The sequence below is a fragment of the Homarus americanus genome, unplaced genomic scaffold (assembly GCF_018991925.1).
Source record: "Homarus americanus isolate GMGI-L3 unplaced genomic scaffold, GMGI_Hamer_2.0 scaffold39306, whole genome shotgun sequence".
NCBI lineage: Eukaryota > Metazoa > Arthropoda > Malacostraca > Decapoda > Nephropidae > Homarus > Homarus americanus.
The window spans coordinates 4,849-27,614 of record NW_024718460.1 but is presented as its reverse complement, the minus strand read 5'-3'; the positions used below and the strand labels follow the sequence as shown (position 1 = coordinate 27,614).

At 41.1% G+C, this 22,766-nt stretch overlaps 1 protein-coding gene across 3 annotated transcripts in view; it reads left to right on the top strand.

The window, feature by feature from the left end:
- LOC121859676 (protein arginine N-methyltransferase 1-like) overlaps positions 1-18,300 on the top strand; it is a 36,778-nt gene extending 18,478 nt beyond the window's left edge. For all 3 annotated transcript variants that reach the window (XM_042356597.1, XM_042356599.1, XM_042356600.1), the window contains exons 5-9: positions 3,663-3,847; positions 4,150-4,373; positions 8,375-8,503; positions 14,253-14,483; positions 17,967-18,300. In XM_042356597.1, coding sequence (XP_042212531.1) covers positions 3,663-3,847; positions 4,150-4,373; positions 8,375-8,503; positions 14,253-14,483; positions 17,967-18,076 — 879 coding nt within the window. In that variant the 3' untranslated portion in view covers positions 18,077-18,300. The remainder of the gene's footprint in view (positions 1-3,662; positions 3,848-4,149; positions 4,374-8,374; positions 8,504-14,252; positions 14,484-17,966) is intronic.
- Positions 18,301-22,766: the final 4,466 nt, after the last annotated feature.

The window sequence follows — 22,766 nt, the reverse complement described above, 5'->3', positions numbered from 1 at the left end:
TCCCTATTCACTGCAGGGACTAAGTCCGTGAACCCTGAAACCTGTTGACACACTCAAGCCACAGATTATGCCACACACCATTCAGGCAACTTTCTGAAACCTCTTCCCATGCCTTGCCAATGTTGTCAATTACATGAAGAATGTTGAAGCCGCGCCAATATTTTCAGATCGTGGGTTTATTTTCCCGTCCCTGTAGCCTTGAGCAGCTGGTCCATGGTACGGCGTAAATAATACACCTTGAATGCGGCGATGACGCCTTGGTCCATAGGCTGCATCAGTGCTGTCGTGTTGGGAAGCAGGAATACAACTTTTACACTGTCATGCAAGTCGTCAAGATTGGGAGGATGAGCTGGAGCATTGTCAAGGATCAGAAGAATTTTGAGTCAGGTTCTCCTTGGCACAGTATTCCTTCAGTGCAGGGGCGGCGTACACATTCAACCAATGGCTAAATAGCGGCTGGTTATCCAGGCCTTCTTATTTGCCTTGTAGATCACAGGAAGGTGATCCTTAAAGCTTTCAGGGCCTGTGGGTTAGTAGTCAGCAGGGCTTCAACTTGAAGTCAGACGTTACGCACCAAGCAGCAGGCGTCAGCGGTGTTTTGCGCTTTAAAACCTGGCTCTTTTTCTCCTCCCTGGAGATATAGGTCCTCTCAGGCATCCTCCTCCAAAACAGACCAGTCTCATTTACATTGAAGACTTGCTTCGGTGAGTAGCCTCCTTGCTGGATAATCCATTAGAGTTCTGGCGGGAATGTCTTGGCAGCTTCACCAATCATCTTTATGTTGTGGAAGTTATAACGACACTTCATCGTTGAAACCATCCCCGGCTGGCCGTAAAGGTCTCTTCCTTCGATCCTTCACCCTCTTCTGCCCCATCCTTGGCTGGCCGTAAAGGTCTCTTCCTTCGATCCTTCACCCTCTGCTGCCCCAGCCTTGGCTGGCCGTAAAGGTCTCTTCCTTCGATCCTTCACCCTCTGCTGCCCCATCCCCGGCTGGCCGTAAAGGTCTCTTCCTTCGATCCTTCACCCTCTGCTGCCCCAGCCTTGGCTGGCCGTAAAGGTCTCTTCCCCGATCCAGGGCTGTGGAGTCGGAGTCGGAGGAAATTTCGGCAATGGTCGGAGTCGGTAAAATTGTCCAGACTCCGACTCCAGCTAATTGTTTTGAAGCTGGATAACAAAATCTTGTTAGCTGCTGTTTACCTTGATCCCATGAATAGAATTTTGTTGGACAATGATCGAACTAGTAAGGAAAAAGAGGCACTATATGAAATAGTATAAAAAGAAAGTCACAAACTGAAATTCATGAACCTGAACAAGTTAGAAACATTGACAAGTCAAGTAGCTCAGATTCAGATTCAGCATCTTCAAACAAGGAAATAGACTTTGATTCCTACTTGGACACAATAGAACAAGCAAAGGTAAGCGACATCGGATGAAAGCAGCAGCAGTGGACATTAAAAATCGGATTTCAGCAAGATTTCTTTGGTGCACTGATGGAAGTGGAGAAATTTGACCGGTCTTCAAAAGTGACAGTGGAAGAAGCCATACCTGCTTACCCAGAGTGTAAGATGTAGCTAGAGCTGTGACAGCAATGCCACCCCTCAGGTCAGTGTAGAAGACTGTTTTCTGCACTGAAAATAATCAGATCAGATTTAAGGGCTTCCATGAAGGAAGATCTGACTGAAGCTATTCTGTTCCTAAGAACAAATATATGAACTCAGGCATATTCATTGCAGTGATTCCACTGATCCACCTAATTTCTTAAATTATTAAAAGAATTTATTTCCATTTTATAAGCATTATTATGAATTTATTGTAGCAGGCCAGTATAGCACTATAATTTTTGGACGATAGTCTCTTCTTTACCATTTGAAATTTTGAATTATATCAAATTTTGTTTCGTTGAAAACTACAGAGGCTCTCAGCTACAAAACAATTAGCTACAACCTGTTTTGGTGAGATTAAGGCAAATTTAATTTAATAACTTAATCATGTAAGGTTTATCCATTTTCCTTAATAAGGTATTCATTTCTTTAATGTACATAAATATATAACTTTACTTTAAAAATTGTAGGATCATCATTTAGATCCACATCAGATTATGAGCTTAAACAAAATTCATATGCTGAGATCGAACTTTTAGATATACATGTAAATGGTGTTTTCTAGTTAATATCTTGAATTCTTAATAAATTTATTTTTCTTTTGATTGAAACTTTGAAAGTCAAGCCTATCATCTTTTTGTAGTTCTTAAATATCGTCCAGATCATTAATAAAGCTGTAGCAGTATAGCCACGGTGTTTACTTTTACCTCACGAGTTACAACATACAAATTACAATTAGGATGGTAGAAATAGTTGTTACAAATAGGCCAAGGAGTCGGATTCGGTCGGGCATAAAATTTGAGAAGTCGGAGTCGGTCGAAAGTTTGTCTTCGACTCCACAGCCCTGCTTCGATCCTTCACCCTCTGCTGCCCCATCCTTGGCTGGCCGTAAAGTCTCTTCCTTCCCTTCACCCTCTTCTGCCCCATCCTTGGCTGGCGTAAAGGTCTCTTCCTTGATCCTTCACCCTCTGCTGCCCAGCCGCGCACGTAAGGTCTCTTCCTTGATCCTTCACCCTCTGCTGCCCCATCCTTGGCTGGCCGTTAAGGTCTCTTCCTTCGATCCTTCACCCTCTTCTGCCTTTAAGTCGTCAAACAAGGATCTGGCCTTATGCTGGATAACCATAAGGCTCACAGGGGCATTGCGTTGATTCTGGTCCTCCATTGCCAGCATCTAGTACGGTTTGTCTTTGTTGCACTCAGAGGTGTACCACTTCCAGCACTAACCTTAACCTTGTCAGCGTTGGTCTTGATAGTACGCACTGTTGTGTGGGTTAGACCAAGCACAGTGGCTATGTTCACTTACGTTCCCCTTTTTCAAAACAGGCTAATACATCCATTTTCGTAGCCAGGGTAACGGTCTAATGTTGCCTCTTCACTACACTAGCATTAGTAGCACTTGATGGCGCTTGGAAGCCATTTCGAATGGTTATAGTTCAGTTTTAGAGCAAAAGCGCTTAATCACACACAAATGATGTGAAGTCGGAACAAAGACTGGCTCGGCGTTGCTTGGGGCGGCTGTGGCGTTCAAGTGAGGGCAGCAGCGGGCAGGCGTAAGTGCAGCCAGACAAGAGCGTGTGATGCGCCGTAGAAGGTAGTCCCTGGCACAGTATATCTCAAGGTGAGGTATTAAGACTATTGTTAACTTTTACCTCAAGATGTAGTCAGTCTGTAGAGTCTTAATAGATCGTGAATTGTTATGGAATTTTACAGGGTGATTGGCCAACAAACTCTTGTCTTAACATGACCCAAAGTTGTGGGAGCCAAGACCACGACTGTACTCAGGTCAGGACTCACACACATATTTATCTTTGAACCAAATAGTTTATCACTTAGAGGCAGCCTGAGATAGTTTGTTCATCTGGAGGGAATTGAGTCAAGAGGAACATGAGTAAATGTGCAGGGGAGGAGAGCCAGGGGCAGGCCAAGGACATTGGGAAGAAGTTGAGAAAAATATTACACATGATGAAAGAGACCACACAGTATGGAGAGCTGCCGACGAACCCACACAGACATGGGAAATGGCTGTAAAATGATGATGATGATCTTTTTTTTGCTCCACAGGATCAAGTAAGAACTGAATCATACAGGGATGCTATTTTGAACAATTCAGCTCTTCTGTGTGGCAAGAGAGTGTTGGATCTTGGATGTGGGACGGCCATCTTGTCCATGTTCAGTGCCAGGGCTGGAGCTGTGGTCACAGGTGTAGACATGTCAGAGGTCATCTACCAGGCTCTAGATATTGTCAAGTTAGTCTTTATTAGTTTTATTCTCTTTCTTGATTTCATCTTTTTGTTGATGAGCTTAAACAATTAACTCCTCAAAACAGACGTTACTCTCCATAATAATTGATTAAGCGGCAGTAGTCGTCTTTTGTTCTGTCAGTATTTGCTGGGTGTGTTGATTTATCCACTGTATATAGATAGGGTTATATTATATAGGTAATACAGTATTTAATAACAAACTTTAGATAATTTATGGACTATATCTTAAATATAATTATTATGTTTAATATAATGAATCGTATCATCATTAGTACACATACACACAGAGAGAACCGGCTGGATGAGGCCATCACGTTACATAAAGGCAGACTGGAGGACTTGCAGTTTGACCACAAGTTTGACTTCATTGTTTCTGAATGGATGGGCTACTTCCTTCTGTTTGAGGGCATGTTGGACTCTGTGCTCTACGCCCGCGATAAACACCTGGTTGAGGGAGGTCTACTGCTCCCCAACAGATGTACGATGCACCTCGTAGGGATGGAGGACATGAGTAAGCTCACTGTATTAGATGTGGTCATATTACACCTAAGAATGTGGTGTAGTCCTGACTGACACTAGACCTCTATGGCTCAGGTTTAGCCCCCAAGAGTTGCCCTCACCTCAACCAGACTGAAGTTTAACTCTCTGGGGTTGGGGGGTGCTAATCTTCAGGTGATCCATACCATAAAGGCTAAACTTATGAAAGATCTGAGTCTCGGTATCGACCACGTGAATGGTGTCTTGTGTAAAGATATATATATATTTCTATAAACAATGAGTTTCTAATATATTATACTCTAGTTCCATACTATATTGTAACACACACACACACACACACACACACACACACACACACACACACACACACACACACACACACACACACACACACACACACACACACACACACACCCACCAATCATCTACCAAGGCTTCCGTTCCTTCATTTATTTATATCCTCTTCACACTTCCTCTTTCTCCATTGTGCTCTTCTTGACATCTCTGAATAGTTTCCATAATTCTGTTATTGTTTGTTTGTAACTCTTCACTTCACTGTTTGGTGGCACATAACTCACTCCTTCACCATATAACACCACAATGTTTACCATAATAACTCACCCCCTTCACCATATGAACACCACAATGTTTACCATAATAACTCACTCCTTCACCATATAACACCACAATGTTTACCATAATAACTCCTCCTTCACCATATGAACACCACAATGTTTACCATAATAACTCAGTCCTTCACCATATGAACACCACAATGTTTTACCATAATAACTCCTCCTTCACCATATAAACACCATGTTTACCATAATAACTCAGTCCTTCACCATATGAACACCACAATGTTTACCATAATAACTCACTCCTTCACCATATGAACACCACAATGTTTACCATAATAACTCAGTCCTTCACCATATAGACACCACAATGTTTACCATAATAACCACTCCTTCACCATATGAACACCACAATGTTTACCATATAACTCACTCCTTCACCATATGAACACCACAATGTTTACCATAATAACTCACTCCTTCACCATATGAACACCACAATGTTTACCATAAACTCACTCTTCACCATATAACACCACAATGTTTACCATAATAACTCACTCCTTCACCATATGAACACCACAATGTTTACCATAATAACTCACTCCTTACCTAAACATGATAACTCCACCATATGAACACCACAATGTTTTACCATAATAACTCAGTCCTTCACCATATGAACACCACAATGTTTACCATAATAACTCACTCCTTCACCATATAACACCAAATGTTTACCATAATAACTCACTCCTTCACCATATGAACACCACAATGTTTTACCATAATAACTCTCTTCACCATATGAACACCACAATGTTTACCATAATAACTCACTCCTTCACCATATGAACACCACAATGTTTACCATAATAACTCACTCCTTCACCATATGAACACCACAATGTTTTACCATAATAACTCACTCCTTCACCATATAAACACCACAATGTTTACCATAATAACTCACCCTTCACCATATGAACACCACAATGTTTACCATAATAACTCACTCCTTCACCATGAACACCACAATGTTTACCATAATAACTCACTCCTTCACCATATGACACCACAATGTTTCCAAATAACTCCTCTTCACCATATGAACACCAATGTTTACCATAACTCACTCCTTCACCATATAAACACCACAATGTTTACCATAATAACTCACTCCTTCACCATATAAACACTTCCATAATAACTCCCTTATATGCACAATGTTATAATAACTCCTCCTTTTTGTTTACATAATAACTCATCTTCACATATAACACAATGTTTACAACTCACCTTCACCATATAACACAAATGTACAAATAACTCACTCCTATTAAACACCACAATGTTTACCATAATAACTCATCCTTCACCATATAACACCACAATGTTTACCATAATAACTCACCCCTTCACCATATAAACACACAATTTTACCATAATAACTCACCCCTTCACCATATAAACACCACAATGTTTACCATAATAACTCACTCCTTCACCATATAACACCATTGTTTACCATAATAACTCACCCTTCACCATATAACACCACAATGTTTACCATAATAACTCTTTCACCATATAAACACCACATGTTTACCATAATAACCCTTCTATAAACAAATGTTTCCATAATAACTCACTCCTTCACCATATAAACACCACAATGTTTCAATAACTCACTCCTTCACCTATAACACCACATTGTTTAATGTTTACCATAATAACTCACCCCTTCACCATATAAACACCACAATGTTTACCATAATAACTCACCCCTTCACCATATAAACACCACAATGTTTACCATAATAACTCACTCCTTCACCATATAACACCACAATGTTTACCATAATAACTCACCCTTCACCATATAAACACCACAATGTTTACCATAATAACTCACTCCTTCACCATATAACACCACAATGTTTACCATAATAACTCAGTCCTTCACCATATAAACACACAATGTTTACCATAATAACTCACCCTTCACCATATAACACCAATGTTTTCCTTCACCTTCCACAATGTTTACCATAATAACTCACCCCTTCACCATATAAACACCACAATGTTTACCATAATAACTCACTCCTTCACCTATAAACCACAATGTTTACATAATAACTCCCTTTTTCACCATAAACACCACTGTTTACCATAATAACTCACCCCTTCACCATATAAACACCCAATGTTTACCATAATAACTCACTCCTTCACCATATAAACACCACAATGTTTTACCATAATAACTCACCCTTCACCATATAAACACCACAATGTTTACCATAATAACTCACCCTTCACCATATCCCATAATGTTTACCATAATAACTCCTCCTTCACCATATAAACACCACAATGTTTACCATAATAACTCACTCCTTCACCATATAAACACCACAATGTTTACCATAACTCACCTTCACCATATAAACACCACAATGTTTACCATAATAACTCACCCCTTCACCATATAAACACCACAATGTTTACCATAATAACTCACTCCTTCACCATATAAACACCACAATGTTTTTCCTAATAACTCACCCCTTCACCATATAAACACCACAATGTTTACCATAATAACTCACCCCTTCACCATATAAACACCACAATGTTTACCATAATAACTCACCCTTCACCATATAAACACCACAATGTTTACCATAATAACTCGCCTTCCCTATAAACACCACAATGTTTATATAAACTCACCCTTCACCATATAAACACCACAATGTTTACCATAATAACTCACCCCTTCACCATATAAACACCACAATGTTTACCATAATAACTCACCCTTCACCATATAACACCACAATGTTTACATAATAACTCACCCTTCACCATATAACACCACAATGTTTACCATAATAACTCACCCCTTCACCATATAACACCACAATGTTTACCATAATAACTCACCTTCACCATATAACACCACAATGTTTACCATAATAACTCACCCTTCACCATATAAACACCAAGTTAATACTCACTACCATATAAACACCACAATGTTTACCATAATAACTCACTCCTTCCATATAAACACCACAATGTTTACCATAATAACTCACCCCTTCACCATATAAACACCACAATGTTTACCATAATAACTGACCCCTTCACCATATAAACACCACAATGTTTACCATAATAACTGACCCCTTCACCATTCTTGTCTCCTCTCCAGAATCTTGTCACCATTTTAACATGTAGTGATACGGCACCAATTCTTTTCAATTTTTTTCTCTTAAATTTTGATAATATTTTAGAATTATATATTTATAAAACCTAAATAATGGGTAATATTTATTGTTTTTATCTTGTTTAGTTAGTTAGTTATTCAGTTATTTTCGTTATTTATTTAGATTCTTGTGGCTGATGAGTTTGTGTGTGGTTTCAGGTACATACAGTAAGCTGGTAGCCTTCTGGGATGACGTGTACGGGTTCAAGATGTCGTGTATGCAGAAGGAGGTAATCAAGGAAGCCACCACAGATATAGTGAAGGAAGAATGTATTATTACTTCAGCAGGTAAAGTAAATGTGACTTACTGTGAAACCTCCATATAATGAACCTCTTTCTCCTTGTTATCTGTTTGATGGAGGTTTCATATATAATGGACCCTCGATATAATGGACTTTCCTCTCTTATAGTTCATTGTATGGGGGTTTCATATATACTGGACCCTCGATATATTGAACTTTCCTCTCTTATAGTTCATTGTATGGGGGTTTCATATATAATGGACCCTCGATATAATGGACTTTCTTCTCTTTATAGTCCATTAAATAGAGTTCTCACTATGTTGTTGATTTAGGCAGCTGAGGAGAGAGTGCCACAGTAACAAGTAGTGGTGTGGGTTTAAGAGTTGGGATACAGTGAGGAGGGTTACAGCAACAAATACTGTACTTTACTGTATCTTCTTGTTTATAAAACCAGTTATAGATAGTAGAATATTTACAGTGGGGAGATTTTGTAAGAGAAATAGACGGTAAGATTCAGTGTATTTTAAATTTTTATTTATTTTATTTATTTTTAACTTTTTTATTTATATTATTTTTATTATTACGTATTATTACTTTTTTCCGTGTATTAACCCACCCGGGCACAGGGCACTGACCCACGTCAGGGCCTGGGGCGAAAAATGTATTAATAATAACAATAATAATGATAATAATAATTTTACAAAATCATAATAAATGTTAAAAAAATACAAAATTAAAAATAAATTACATTATAATAATAATAAAGATCAATAGTGAGAAACAATATATGTATGTTGTGTTGTCAATAGGAAGAGAAACAATTGAGACCCTGCAATTGTGTGTAAATGAGGCAGAAAGTCAGATCATCAACCTGGGACTTGGTCACATATGGCAGCAGGGTCTACCATTAGACAACACATTATGCTTCCAATATCTTCCTCCCTGTTTGGTAGCTGCCTACTATGGCTACTGAGTGTTTAATAGTGATGTGTACAGTGTGTTGTGGTGACCGAGGTGATGGTTGTGTGGTGATGTGTACAGTGTGTTGTGGTGGCCGAGGTGATGGTTGTGTGGTGATACAGTGTGTTGTGGTGGCGAGGTGATGGTTGTGTGGTGATGATACAGTGTGTTGTGGTGACCGAGGTGATGGTTGTGTGTGTGTGTACAGTGTGTTGTGGTGACCGAGGTGATGGTTGTGTGGTGATGTGTACAGTGTGTTGTGGTGGCCGAGGTGATGGTTGTGTGGTGATACAGTGTGTTGTGGTGGCCGAGGTGATGGTTGTGTGGTGATGATACAGTGTGTTGTGGTGACCGAGGTGATGGTTGTGTGGTGATAGTGTGTTGTGGTGACCGAGGTGATGATACAGTGTGTGGGTTTGTTTGTTAGTTTTGTTTCATTGTTAACTCCATCAAGTACCTGTAGTTGTCATTAGGTAAATTCGTAATCAACTGGATCACTTTTGTTAATGTAACGGCTTTACTTTTGGCTCATAAGTAACCAGAGTTATGAAGTGACTAAATAAATTGACTTGAGTTCTGTAGTCAGGTAACATTTGGGGTATTTTTTAAAGAGTACTGTACAGTCATTTCTGCTACAATGTGTGTTGAGTTGGTTGTAACGCGATTGATGAATAGGGGAACGCTGTTTGTGAAACGCGAACTTTTGCATACGAATGTTGGCTATAGCACGATTCCATCCTCAATGGTGCGGGGTTATGCAATGTTTACAGTTCACGTTCGACATCACATGTTCAATTGAGTCGTGTCTTTTGTTTGTGAAGTGTTTTTTTTTGCAAATTTATCTGTTACATAAATACTTTATGGAAATAATTGTTAAAAAGAATGTTTGGCACCGAGGACTAATAACGGTTTACACCAGCGCTCACTGTTTACATCAGGTGAAGTGTCCTCCGTGATTTTCGCTGTTTTCTCCAAGTTGTTGTGTTAGCCGTGAATATGGAAAGAAGAGGGAAGAAGGTGGTGAATGTAAAAGAAAGGCTGTAACACTATTGCTGGAACAAGCTTGAGTGATAGCAAATCTGTGATATCACAGCCAAAGTAATATGCACCTAACCCTATTTTCTCCATATGCCGTTATATTTATTGCGCGAATTTCTACAACGCGAAGTTTTAAAAGAACGCAACTATCGCGTTGTAGCACAAACGACTGTACTCAAATTTTTTAGTACTTTTACTTGAGTGTGGCTTTCTTTATCCCAATAATTGAAAAACAAAAATCATTACTCATTACATGACCCAAACAAAAAGTTTTAATGTTTGTGGCAAACTAATAATATATTTAAATTAATTATTAACCATAGTCCAAGAGTTGTGTGGGTGGAGCTGTGAGGGGTACAGTGTGGGAGACACCACGCGGTCACATACCTAGAGGTGACGTAAGGTCAGGTCAGGCGGCCATGACGGCGGACTTTCTCTTGATCTTCTTGTGTCCATTAGCACCTTGACCACCCGGCCTCCCCTCCTCCCCTCTCTTCTCCCCCAGGGACTTGGTCTTCCTGTTAGATGTCAGTTGCTCTTCACATATACCTACACCCCCCAACACCTGCCAGATGTTAAATAGTGAGAAAAATTCAGCCAATCATCAATTAGAATCCAAGAGTGACGTGACCACAGCCACAGTTAGAGGGACGGTTCACAGGGAGTCTTAGTCAGACTCGGTCACTACAGAGGCAACAATCATCCACAAACTCAACTGAAGGAGCTTGATAGCTACTTGTCATGCCCAGGGGATGGAATGGAGCTACTGAGGTCTTTCCCAACATTATGTGACTTATCTCTCAAGCTTAACACCCCACTACCTGCAGCTGCTGAGTCATGCTGGCCTTATTATTTATTATTTAATTAATTTATTACACCCCAGGGGGCAACAATCCTTGTCACAAGACCATGTGGTCAGACACTAATACATTGATACTTGTGTCTCGCAGGACACACTGTGACTTGTGATATGGAGACAATATTGATATGATTTGAGGACTGTGAGAGTTAGCACCACCAAAGTGTGGGTAGTGTACAAGAATTAAATCTAAATTATTATGAATAAATAGGTGGTGACATGTAGTGGTTAGTGACTCTTCCCTGTGGTAGGAGGTCCCTGACAGTGGGACAGTCAAGACAGTACAGTAGTGTTGAAGGGTGTTAGTGTTGGGACAGTTACACAGTTTACAGGAAGAGAAGTGTAGGTCATCCCCTGCCTCAGATACTTGCCAGATAGGTCTGTATCCTAACCTAATGCCAGCAGAGACAACATTGTATCTGTGGACCATAAGACCACGTTGATGATACTTGTGTGGATAAGGAAGAAAGTGATCATAGTGTTGGATGGTTATATTCTCAGCCTGTTGACCATCCCTGTGATGGATTGTAGGGAGAAGAGCGGGTGGATGTATTCTCTTTCGGTAGGTCACGCTGGACTTATATTTAGTGGCGTCGTTAAACTCGGGCTTCCAGGGCTTCTTTTTTCCTGATACCAAAATAAAGATTTATGTCATATCTTATTACTGAAAAAAGCTGGAAAACACTTTTTCCATTTCCGCTCTGGTAGCTGTAAATTATGAATACCAAGAAACACCGTCCATTCAACCTTATTCTATATGTAACTGAACTTTTCAGCTGTTGTGTTTATCCTCACAACAACTATCTTATAGAAAATGTTCGGGAAAGTTATATTAGCCATGTGTGGGCCAGATGATAAATGAGATTCATCATCGGTTTTCGAGTATAAATGCTGATCTGTTAAGAGGAATTCGGGCAAGCAGCCCTACTGCTGAAATGTTTTTGTCCAAGCAGTGCCTCACAGTCATTGCCAGTCATTATAACATGGAGTTAAAATCTGAGGAACTAACAGTAGCGAAACATTATTTAGCCCGCAGAAAAGGGGCTGGTAATGCCAGCCTTATTAGACCCTGATATGTTTCCATCACTTAATGAAATATTACAAGTTACCCTGACAGTGCCAGTCAGCAGCTGGAGTTGCAAGAGAGCTTTCAGTAGGCATCTGTACACCTGACTATGACGAACACTGGGGCAAAGGAGACTGCATCACCTGGCTGTCTTATCTATTAAAAAGGAAATGCTGGAGAATGTCAGACACAATGAAATAATAACACATTTGGACGACTCAACGACAGACGTTATGAAGTAATGCTCCCATCATTTAGCCTCTAAGGAATTGTTAACCAGAGTGAGAGACCTATATGACACTAGCTGGATCTGACCATGTTCTGAGTGTTCTGCCCAAGAGTAATTTTGTAATTGATGATCATTTATGTATTAACCTAACGATTCCCTAATGTTGTCCATTTATCATTTGAACTTTGTAATAGTTTCCATACATGCTGTATAAAGTCATGCTGTATAAAATGTGAAAATAAATGTGTGTATTAAGCTGTTATTAGAGTTAACATAAAGAGTGAGTCATGATGAGCTAGCAGGAGTTTGTGGGGAGTGGAGGGTTAAAGCCCCTGATGCTTTGTGTGGCTAACAACGCCTCTAGTTTTACTTAGGCCTAAAAGATCTTGATTGGACAGCCATAATTTCGAGAATCAGTTATTGATAAATATCAATAGAAAGATTTGGAAATAAACATGTGTAATAATATGTCCTTTATTTTTATCTTTAGTTAACTATTTTTTATAATTTAATGTAGATTTATTTTATTATTTGAGACAGTTAATAATTTTGTGTTACTTTTTACTTTCAATACTTTAGTACTTTATGAATGAGATACTTTTGTACTTCTACTTGAGAAACATTTTGTCAATGTAACAATACAGTGACCCCTCGTTTAACGAACACCTCGGTTAACGTAATTTCGATTAACGAACTGCCTTCCATAAGGATCTTCAATTCGGTTAACGAAAAAAAATTCGGTTAACGAAGTTCTTACGAACCGACCTCAACATGTTTTCGCTTGCACTGACCGGGCAACCAGCTTTAGTATCAGTCCGCCAATACATTAATCGGTTCCAGGGCTTAAATTCCTTACTATTTTAGTAAATATCAAGAAGTTTATACTATTCAATAATTTTAAAAGTTTAATATTCAATTTTTTAGTCATTTTAACAATTATTGAACATAGTTGAAGGTAAAGTGACTAGTTTCTGGCGTGCCATCCAGCCTGTTAACACACCAGACAGGCGTTAGTCTCTCTGTTTTCACTGGAGGTAACATCTTGCTTGAGACTCTCTTCAACTAAACGCTTTTTTCTGTGTTTCCAAGCAAATTATTGGTCATTTTGAAATATATTTTACATATTGACAATATATAATGCAGTGCAGTGTTGATTTAAAGAAAATAATCTTGAATTACACCAAGAGAGCTAAAATTTTATGGGTGAAATGGCGCCATGGGGTGACTTCTCTTCCACCCCAATGCCTTCTCTTCTTCCTTCTCCTCCACCCCCATTCTAAATCCCATCATCATCATCATCATCCAGGAGCCTTCTACATACACAACTCAAAGTAAGTGAACTTTTCTACCATTTTTGTTGAATTTAGGAAATTTTCGGTGAGCTGGAACCAATTACCCAAAAACCCATTGAAACAATGGTTTCGGTTAACGAACTTTTCGGTTAACGAACGACCTTCTGGAACGGATTGAGTTCGTTAACGGAGGGGTCACTGTACTTTTACTTAAGTAACAAAGTCCAGTACTTTTTACAACTCTCTAAGTAACCACACGGCGTTTTACGTTAAAAATAGATTTATACGGAGACACAGTTTACTGTTAATCTTCTTATGTAAATCCGTTCATTATTATACCTTTTCCTCCAGACCAGATTGCCGACTTTGACCTCATGAAAATCACTTCAAGAGACACGGAGTTTACGTCGAGATTTTCCCTCACTGTAGAGAGAGACGGTCGGCTCACGGGATTGGTTGGCTATTTCGACACTTACTTTGACATGCCGAGTGCCGTTTTCTTCTCCACTGGTCCGCACTCCACGCCCACACACTGGAAGCAGACGGTATTTTACCTGCCTGAACCTCGTGCTATTAAAAAAGGTACGTACTCTCATGATCTATTATATTGTACAGTACAGTACTTGTTTCTTGTTACTGAACCACTCTTCACCTAACACAAGTGACCTAGTAGACTCTATTAACAATTTTAACCTTTATGCATCACCAGATTATCACCCTTATATAGTTTCAGGCTGGTTACACTAGGGAGGGTGGGGGTAAGACTTCAGTTGAGCTCTTGGGGGTTAATCTTCAGGTGATTCATGAAGGGTGACCTATGTGCCTGGTCTCATCACTGAAAGGTACTAGAGAATGGACTAACAAACTCAATTATTTATCCACAAAGTCTACAGATTGAAAATTTAGTGATGTTTTCTGTGGTTGGCGGTAAAACACTTTTGGTATCTCTAGTTGTTATGTGGTAATGTGGTGTAACTGTATTTGTGAATTGTGGTATAAACTGTATTTGGTACAGTAAGGCCTCGAATAACGACGGTAATGTGTCCTCCAATATTGCAGTGTAAGGTGAATCATTGTATCGCGACTCATTAATGACCATTAAAATAAAGCAATAATAATGAGATGTGTTCCCAAGTGTGACCTTTTCATATCTTTTGTGTGGCTTTTTACCCTCCTCTCCCCCCCAAAACAATACAATTAATGAAAAGTCCAAACTATATTCTTTAAATAATGTTTCTGAATGGTCCTTATACAATATAAATGAATAATAATATGGTCACACAAGAGGAGATGGGACGCCATTGTTTTCGTTTGTGTTTACAGCCGGGAGTCCGGGACGATAGTTCTACACGAGAACCTAAAGAAAATAAGACCCTGGTTGTAGCTGTAGTAAAATTAATGTAAAAAATTTAATACATGTTTTAAATAATGTTATTTAGTGTTAATAAATGGAACAATAGAAGTAGCTAACCACTAATGGTAAAGAAATAAAGCGAGACGATTGGGAACGCCAACACATACGTGGACATTTAAGGTTACTGCATCATTTATCTTTTTAAGAATACAGGCAGTCCCCGACTTACGACGGGTTTAGGGACCCAATTCCAGGTCATAAGTCAAATTGGTCGTAAGTTGAAAATGCGAAAGTAATACATAGAAAATCTAAAATGGGTGTCTCTTTTTCTTCTCAGCACCACAAAACTCACTTTGAAGCTTGCCAGCCATTTTAAAGTGAAATACAAACGAAAATTTTGTCAGTACACAGCGCAATCACTAACGTTGGGACTCGAAAATATGTAATTTGGAAAAATTTTGGTACGACTGAGGCGGTCGTATGTCTGGGTGGTCGTAAGTCGAGGAATGGCTGTATACTTATTTTTACCCACAATAAGGCAAACTAAGACAAATTATGTATCAGTAAAAGCACATTATGCAAAAACTGAAATTTTAAAAGATCAGAATCTCATTGAAATATTACACAGCCTCGGAAAGTTGGTGGATGAGTGAGAGACCGGGGAGCTTGGCCGCTCAGCTGTCAGCAGAGGCGGGAAATATGAAGTTGTTCGCATTACTGTAATATTTTCCACCTCTGCTGATGGCCGTGTAATATTTCAATGTGATTCTGATCTTTTAAAATGTTAGTTTATGAGATTTTGTACTGGACAGAGTGAGGGATGTCTTGTGTGGGAGGTGTTTGTGAGAACTTGAGGGAAGTAATATCAACTATTGTCTTTAAGTTTCACTGTACAGGAGGCCCCCAAATTCGCAGGGGTTAGGTTCTCAAAATGGCCGCGAATCGCCAAATCCGCAAATGACCGGAGGGGGGGGGGGTACATTTTTACTTGTGTACAAAGATATGTATATTCCCTTTATGTGTTTGTCCTTAGGACAATTATTTCTTTTACCTGTAGTATTGTATATATGGGTGTGTGTGTGTGTGTGTAGACACACACACACACACACACACACACACACACACACACACACAAATATACAAATAAATGTTGAGTCTGTGGGGTACATTTGTTTGGTTCACACTCAGGATGGGATGGAGAAAGGAAACTCACAATGTGCTCTCTGTATACATGTTGTATTGGATGTACAGTGCAGCTTGGTGCTGGGAGGGCAGCATGGTTACAAGCGTGATGTAGAGAGAGCTGGTTGGTGAGGGTGCTCAAAGGAGGACCAGCTTGTGGGTCGCCATGCTCGCCGGCGGGAGCGAGGGCCGCCAGGCAGTGGCGGAGGAGGAGGAGGAGGTGTTGCTTGGAGACTGGCTGTAGGTAGAAAGAGAGGTAGGTGACCACGAGGTCAGGTCTTATATAGCGGAGGTAGGCGTGGCTTAATAGTTGACCTCCGTCATGTAAGGCGGCGCTGGTTGACCTAGACCACGAGGCATATACTGGAGAATTCGCGGGGTCGGCTACTCAGCGACAAGCGTTTGTAGGGGAGGGATCCACTACAGTCTACCCACAAGTCCGTGCTTTATTAATAAAGTACTGTAATAGAGAACAGATTTGAGGGTAGACTCACATTTTTTATAAATTTCTTTCTGATTATTTGTGAGAGTATTTTCTAATTATTATTTATTTGTATTTGTTTTGTGTGTGTCCGTCTACACACACACACATTCACAATACAGGTAAAGGAAATTACTGTCTCTAGAATGAATGGCTCCCTGTCTTGACCACGTAAATGCCAGCAACTTTAAAACTACCCACAGACATTCTTGGGTACATCCAGGGTGTCATCCGCTAATAATAGAGGACCGCGAAGTAAAAGTCTACCAACTTGGGGCATAAAGAATAAACCAATCACATGAAGATTAGGCACCCTAGCTCGTTCCATGTGACAATTAAACTAACATGACATAACCTAACCTAACCTAACCCTTCCAAATAGTATTACTGTATTAAATAATTTGAAACAACCCGGCGTGTCTCATCTTCAGGTGGATCAGAGTACTGTACTGTATATACCGAATGTCTAAAGTCTGTTTCTGAGACACCAATTTGCTACTCAGGAAAAGGATAATGCTACTCTCTCCAGAATCATTTAATGTTTTTATTTTTTTAATTTACCTTTTTTTATTGACCCAAAGATTAGTATATTACCCTCATGTTTCCTGTGGAGTTAAGTTAGGTTGGTGTTAGGTTAAGTTAGGTTAGGTTGGTGTTAGGTTAAGTTAGGTTAGGTTAGGTTAGGTTATATTAGGTTTGGTTGGGTTAGGTTAGGTTAGGGTGTTTATTCATCAGGTGAAATAAGCTAGGGTGCCTAATATTCTCAGGTGACCTCCATCTTTCTCTCTCTCTTGTAAACCTTGTCTTAGTACAACACCAATTATCTGGAGTCACCATCAACACAGCCCTCCCTCCACTGGTGTCTGTACCTTCTCCCAGTATTACCAGACTGTCTTCTCCCACATCAAGTCCTTTAGGTTAGATCATTAACTTCCTGTATGAGAGGGAAACAGAGCTAATTTCTTTATTTCTTTAATATTTTGGGCTACATACAACCTCCATCTGTAGAGAGAATGTAATCAATCACATAAGTTTGTCTCTGTTGCAGGTGAGATTCTCGAAGGGTCCATATCAGTGCGTAGGAAGAGAAGAGAAGTGCGGTCACTGGACGTCGGGATTTATTTTGACAACCAAACTTTCAAGTATCTAGTAGAGTGAAGCCTAGCCCAGTGTAACACCTCAGCAATATCCCTCGAAATAAAGTGAATGGAATCTTATTTTATTAAAGGTTTAAATTTTCATGTTATTTTTGTTTTTTATGACAGTTTTAGGGATTTCTGTTGTGGCTTCTCAGGATACATATTTTTTTTATGCCATTCATATTGAGTGTCATCATATTTTTTTTTTAATAATAATAATAATAAAATCTTCTGAGCATTATATTGTGTGACTTTTATATCTATCTCTCCTCTTGAATACTAATTGAGTTTCAAAATTTAGTTATTTACTTTTGAACAAGAGCCACTGAACGAAGTCACGGTTTGGGGATTATGATGCAGACAGATGAAGTACTGGACAGGAAGATTAAAAGTGATGAAGATACCTGGATTAAAGTCACTGATTTAAAATGTACGAAAGAAAAAAATTACTACTAAAGTTCCAGACTCGACCTCCCAAAGTGATGCTGAAACCCGGGTAGTAAAGATACCTCGGTTAAAGTGGCTGAAGGGAGGTACACTCGCACCAAAAAGTATCGGTGCTGGGTGAGATCGACGACTTCCAAAACGGTACGTAAACACTGTGATATGTCGGGAAGGTTGGTAAGTGTATCCTCATAACCCCCCCCCCCCCACTAGGTGTTGCCATATGGCTGACAATCAGTGTGTTTGTTTCCTCTTTTCGGATTGTTGCTTTGTGTCGACTGAATGATGAGCGAGGGTTCGGTCTCGGTGAACGTGGGTATAAAACAGAGGCAATATGAAGCAGTAGAGATCTACACATGCCAGACGACATGGAAACCTCAGAGGGAACACGAGGAGCTATTATTGACCTTCATAACGAAGGGTTCGGCGTCACAGATAAGCCAGCGGGTTGGTGTCCACAGGAACACCGCTGCACGATGGATTCGGCGATGCCTCGAAACTGGTGCTACAGACGACAGGTCTCGGAGCGGCCGTCCACGCTGCACCACAACTCAGGGCTGCCAACATATGGCTGCAACAACTCGCCTTTCCCAATACCTATCGTCACTGGTCTCAAATTGTTCGCACTACAGTATGCACCGATACTTTTTGTTGTGAGTGTACATCCCAACAAAAACTGAGGTACACTCGCTACAAAACTTAGGTGCACTCACTACAAAAACTGAGGTACACTCACTACAAAAACTTAGGTGCACTTGCTACAAAAACTGAGGTGCACTCACTACAAAAACTTAGGTGCACTTGCTACAAAAACTGAGGTACACTCACTACAAAAACTTAGGTGCACTCACTACAAAAACTGAGGTACACTCACTACAAAAACTTAGGTGCACTCACTACAAAAACTGAGGTGCACTCGCTTCAAAATCTATCCTCATGATTTGTTATGAGACAATATGACACAACAGACGAAGGATTCTGACAACCCTACCGAGACAACAGAGTCACAGTGTTCATTCTGAAGCTCATTGCTCAGTGAAGATACTGTTTGGTGTATGTGAGAGCTTGTGAAGGGGTGAGCAAACTTCTCAACCTTATAAAGAGAAGATGTACAGAACTATAGTACCGTATTACCCCGCTTTACGCGATTTCACTTTCCGCGATTTCTCATTTACGCGGTGCCTCGCCAGAACCGGACTTTCACTTTCCGCGGTGCATCTACCCATATACTCGCAGAGTGTCTGGCTCGACGCTATTTTTAGATTCGACCCTCCCGCCTGGGCAAGCCGCGCGGTAAGGTTGTGCAGTGCATGTCTCTGTTGCGTTATCAGTGACGTCATATGACGTATCGGACTGTGATTGGGCCACGCATCCTTACCTCCCTCCGCTGTTAGCTGTGATTGGTTTAAAGTAATATGACGTGTCCACCCGCGGAAGGGAGGGAGGGAGGAAAGACGACGCTTGACCTAGCCGCGTCAGTTTCATCCCTCCAGGCCACACCGTGTATACGTGCATCCATTGTTCTGTAAAATGGCTTCCGCCGGACCACCGCCACCAGAGAGAAACCTTTCCTTACCTGGACCCAGCCGCCCTGAGCCAAAGAAGATACGACGTTCCCTAAGCTACGAAGTGAAATACATGATCATTCAAGATTTGGAGAAAGGAACACGTCAAGCTGATCTCGCGCGGCAGCATGGAGTCAACGAATCTACGATTCGTACTGTTAAGAAGGATGCAGCCAAGATCAAAGAACACATGAGAATCACAAAGTCCGCAGGTGCTTCAATGATCAAGTATTGCCAGAACAAGGTGCTGGTAAAGGTGGAACATTTGCTGGTGAGTTATTTGATTCGTCAGGCACGACTCAACATGGCGGTGGACACGCGATCCGTTCAAGAGTACGCCCGTGAACTGTATGCAGCAGTGTCACGTAAGATGGGAATTGCAGAGCCCAAACCCTTCAATGCTTCCTCTGGTTGGCTGCATAGGTTTAAGAAGAGGCACAAGATCACCAACATCAACATTGGTGGTGAAGAAGCGAGTGCTGACCATGCGGCGGCTGGGGATTTTCCTCCGTTCTTACGTGAGATTATGGAGGAAGGGCAGTACACCGACGATCAGGTGTTCAACATGGACGAATCCTGTCTCTTTTGGAAAAAGCTGCCTACCAAGACCTTCGTTGTCCAGTCTGCCAGCAAGATTCGGGGCCGGAAGTTGCAGAAGGAGCGCATCACCGTCCTCTTTACCACCAATGCCTCCGGTACCTGTAAACCCAAGTTATCGGTGATTCACACAGCCCGCAAGCCGCACGCCTACAAGAACGTGGACATGAACAAGATTAATGTCCACCGGCTGACCGCACGTAAGGCGTGGATGTTCTCTGCTCTGTCACTCCCCTGGTTTGATGACTGTTTTGTTCCCGACATGAAGAAATTCTGCGAGCAACAGAATGTTCCATTCAACATTCTGTTGCTCCTTGACAACGCACCAGGACACTTGCCCCTACTTATGGATCGCCACCCCAACGTAAAAGTGGTCTTCCTTCCTCCCAACACTACGTCATTAATCTAGCCCATGGACCAGGAGATGATCTGCAATGTTAAAGCTGCATACTCTGTAAAGAAATTTAAGCTCCTGAACGACTGTACCAACACCAAGGATGAGTTGTGTAACCTGGGTGACACCGATAGTGAGAGCAAAAGCGACGAGGACGAGGACAAGGAACAAGAGGTGGTGAATCAAGAAGTTCTCGTCAAACAGTTTTGGAAAAAATTTAACGTCAAACAAGCTGTGGACTTCTTGGTGGAGGCATGGGATCAGCTGTCTATAGCTACGATTCATCATGCATGGAGGCATGTGTTGCATGGCATACCAGGTGAGAGGCGGAGTCAACCTGTGACTGGTGAGGTTCAGTCTGTGACAGTGGCATTGGACCTTGCAAGAGAAGCTGCGCACAGTATTACAGCTGAAGGCTTCTCCGAGACCACCAACGAAGACATGCTTGAGGTGATCAGAGATCCAGAAATGACTGCCGACGAGATGTTGGAAGATGATCACGTCAGAGAAGAGGCAGGTGGTGCGTCAACCCCAGAAGAACACAAGTTAACGCATAGTAATGTTAAGGGTGTCATCGAGTGTGCAGTGAAATTGAAGCTCTTCCTTTCCAACGACCATGACGATGACCGCTATGAAGTCTTCCATACCCGGCTGGTGCAGGCTATGGAGCCGTACATTAAGGTGTATCAAGACAACATCCACACTAGCCGTCAAAAACGCATTACCGATTTCTTCGCCCGCAACCCACCACAGCCAGCCAGAGCCAGTGACACTGAAGGTGACTTTGAGGGATTTGTCAGGGAGGCCCTGACAACTATGACGGATAGTGATGGTGATTCACCTGTGGGCCAGTAATCTGCCCTCTGCCTCGGAACCAGCCTCCATCCCCGTATGCCGACCCATCTCTTCTACTAACGTAAGTGTTAAACCTAACCTAACCTTTAGTTTTCCTAACTTAACCTTTATTTTTTCGAACCTAACCTCTTCTATATTAATTGTGTGTGCATACCATCATGAAGTTAAGATAATATTCTTACTACAACATAGTTTTGTGTCGTCAAAAAGTGGAGTTTGGGGGTCGGGCCAGTCTCTATTGGAATTAATCCCATATGTTCTGTTGTTCACGTTACGCGGTACCCTGTGGGTTCAATTGACCGCGTAAATCGGGGTACCACTGTATGTGGGTGTACAGTACTGTATGTGGGTGTACAGTACAGTATGTGGGTGCACAGTATAGTATGTGGGTGCACAGTACAGTATGTGGGTGTACAGTACAGTGTGTGGGTGTACAGCACAGTATGTGGGTGTGCAGTACAGTATGTGGGTGTACAGTACAGTATGTGGGTGTGCAGTACAGTATGTGGGTGTACAGTACAGTGTGTGGGTGTACAGTACAGTATGTGGGTGTACAGCACAGTATGTGGGTGTGCAGTACAGTATGTGGGTGTACAGTACAGTATGTGGGTGTACAGCACTATGTGGGTGTACAGTACAATGTGGGTGTACAGCACTGTATGTGGGTGTACAGCACTGTATGTGGGTGTACAGCACTGTATGTGGGTGTACAGCACTGTATGTGGGTGTACAGCACTGTATGTGGGTGTACAGTACAGTATGTGGGTGTACAACACTGTATGTGGGTGTACAGTATAGTATGTAGGTGTACAGTACAGTATGTGGGTGTACAGTACAGTATGTGGGTGTACAGT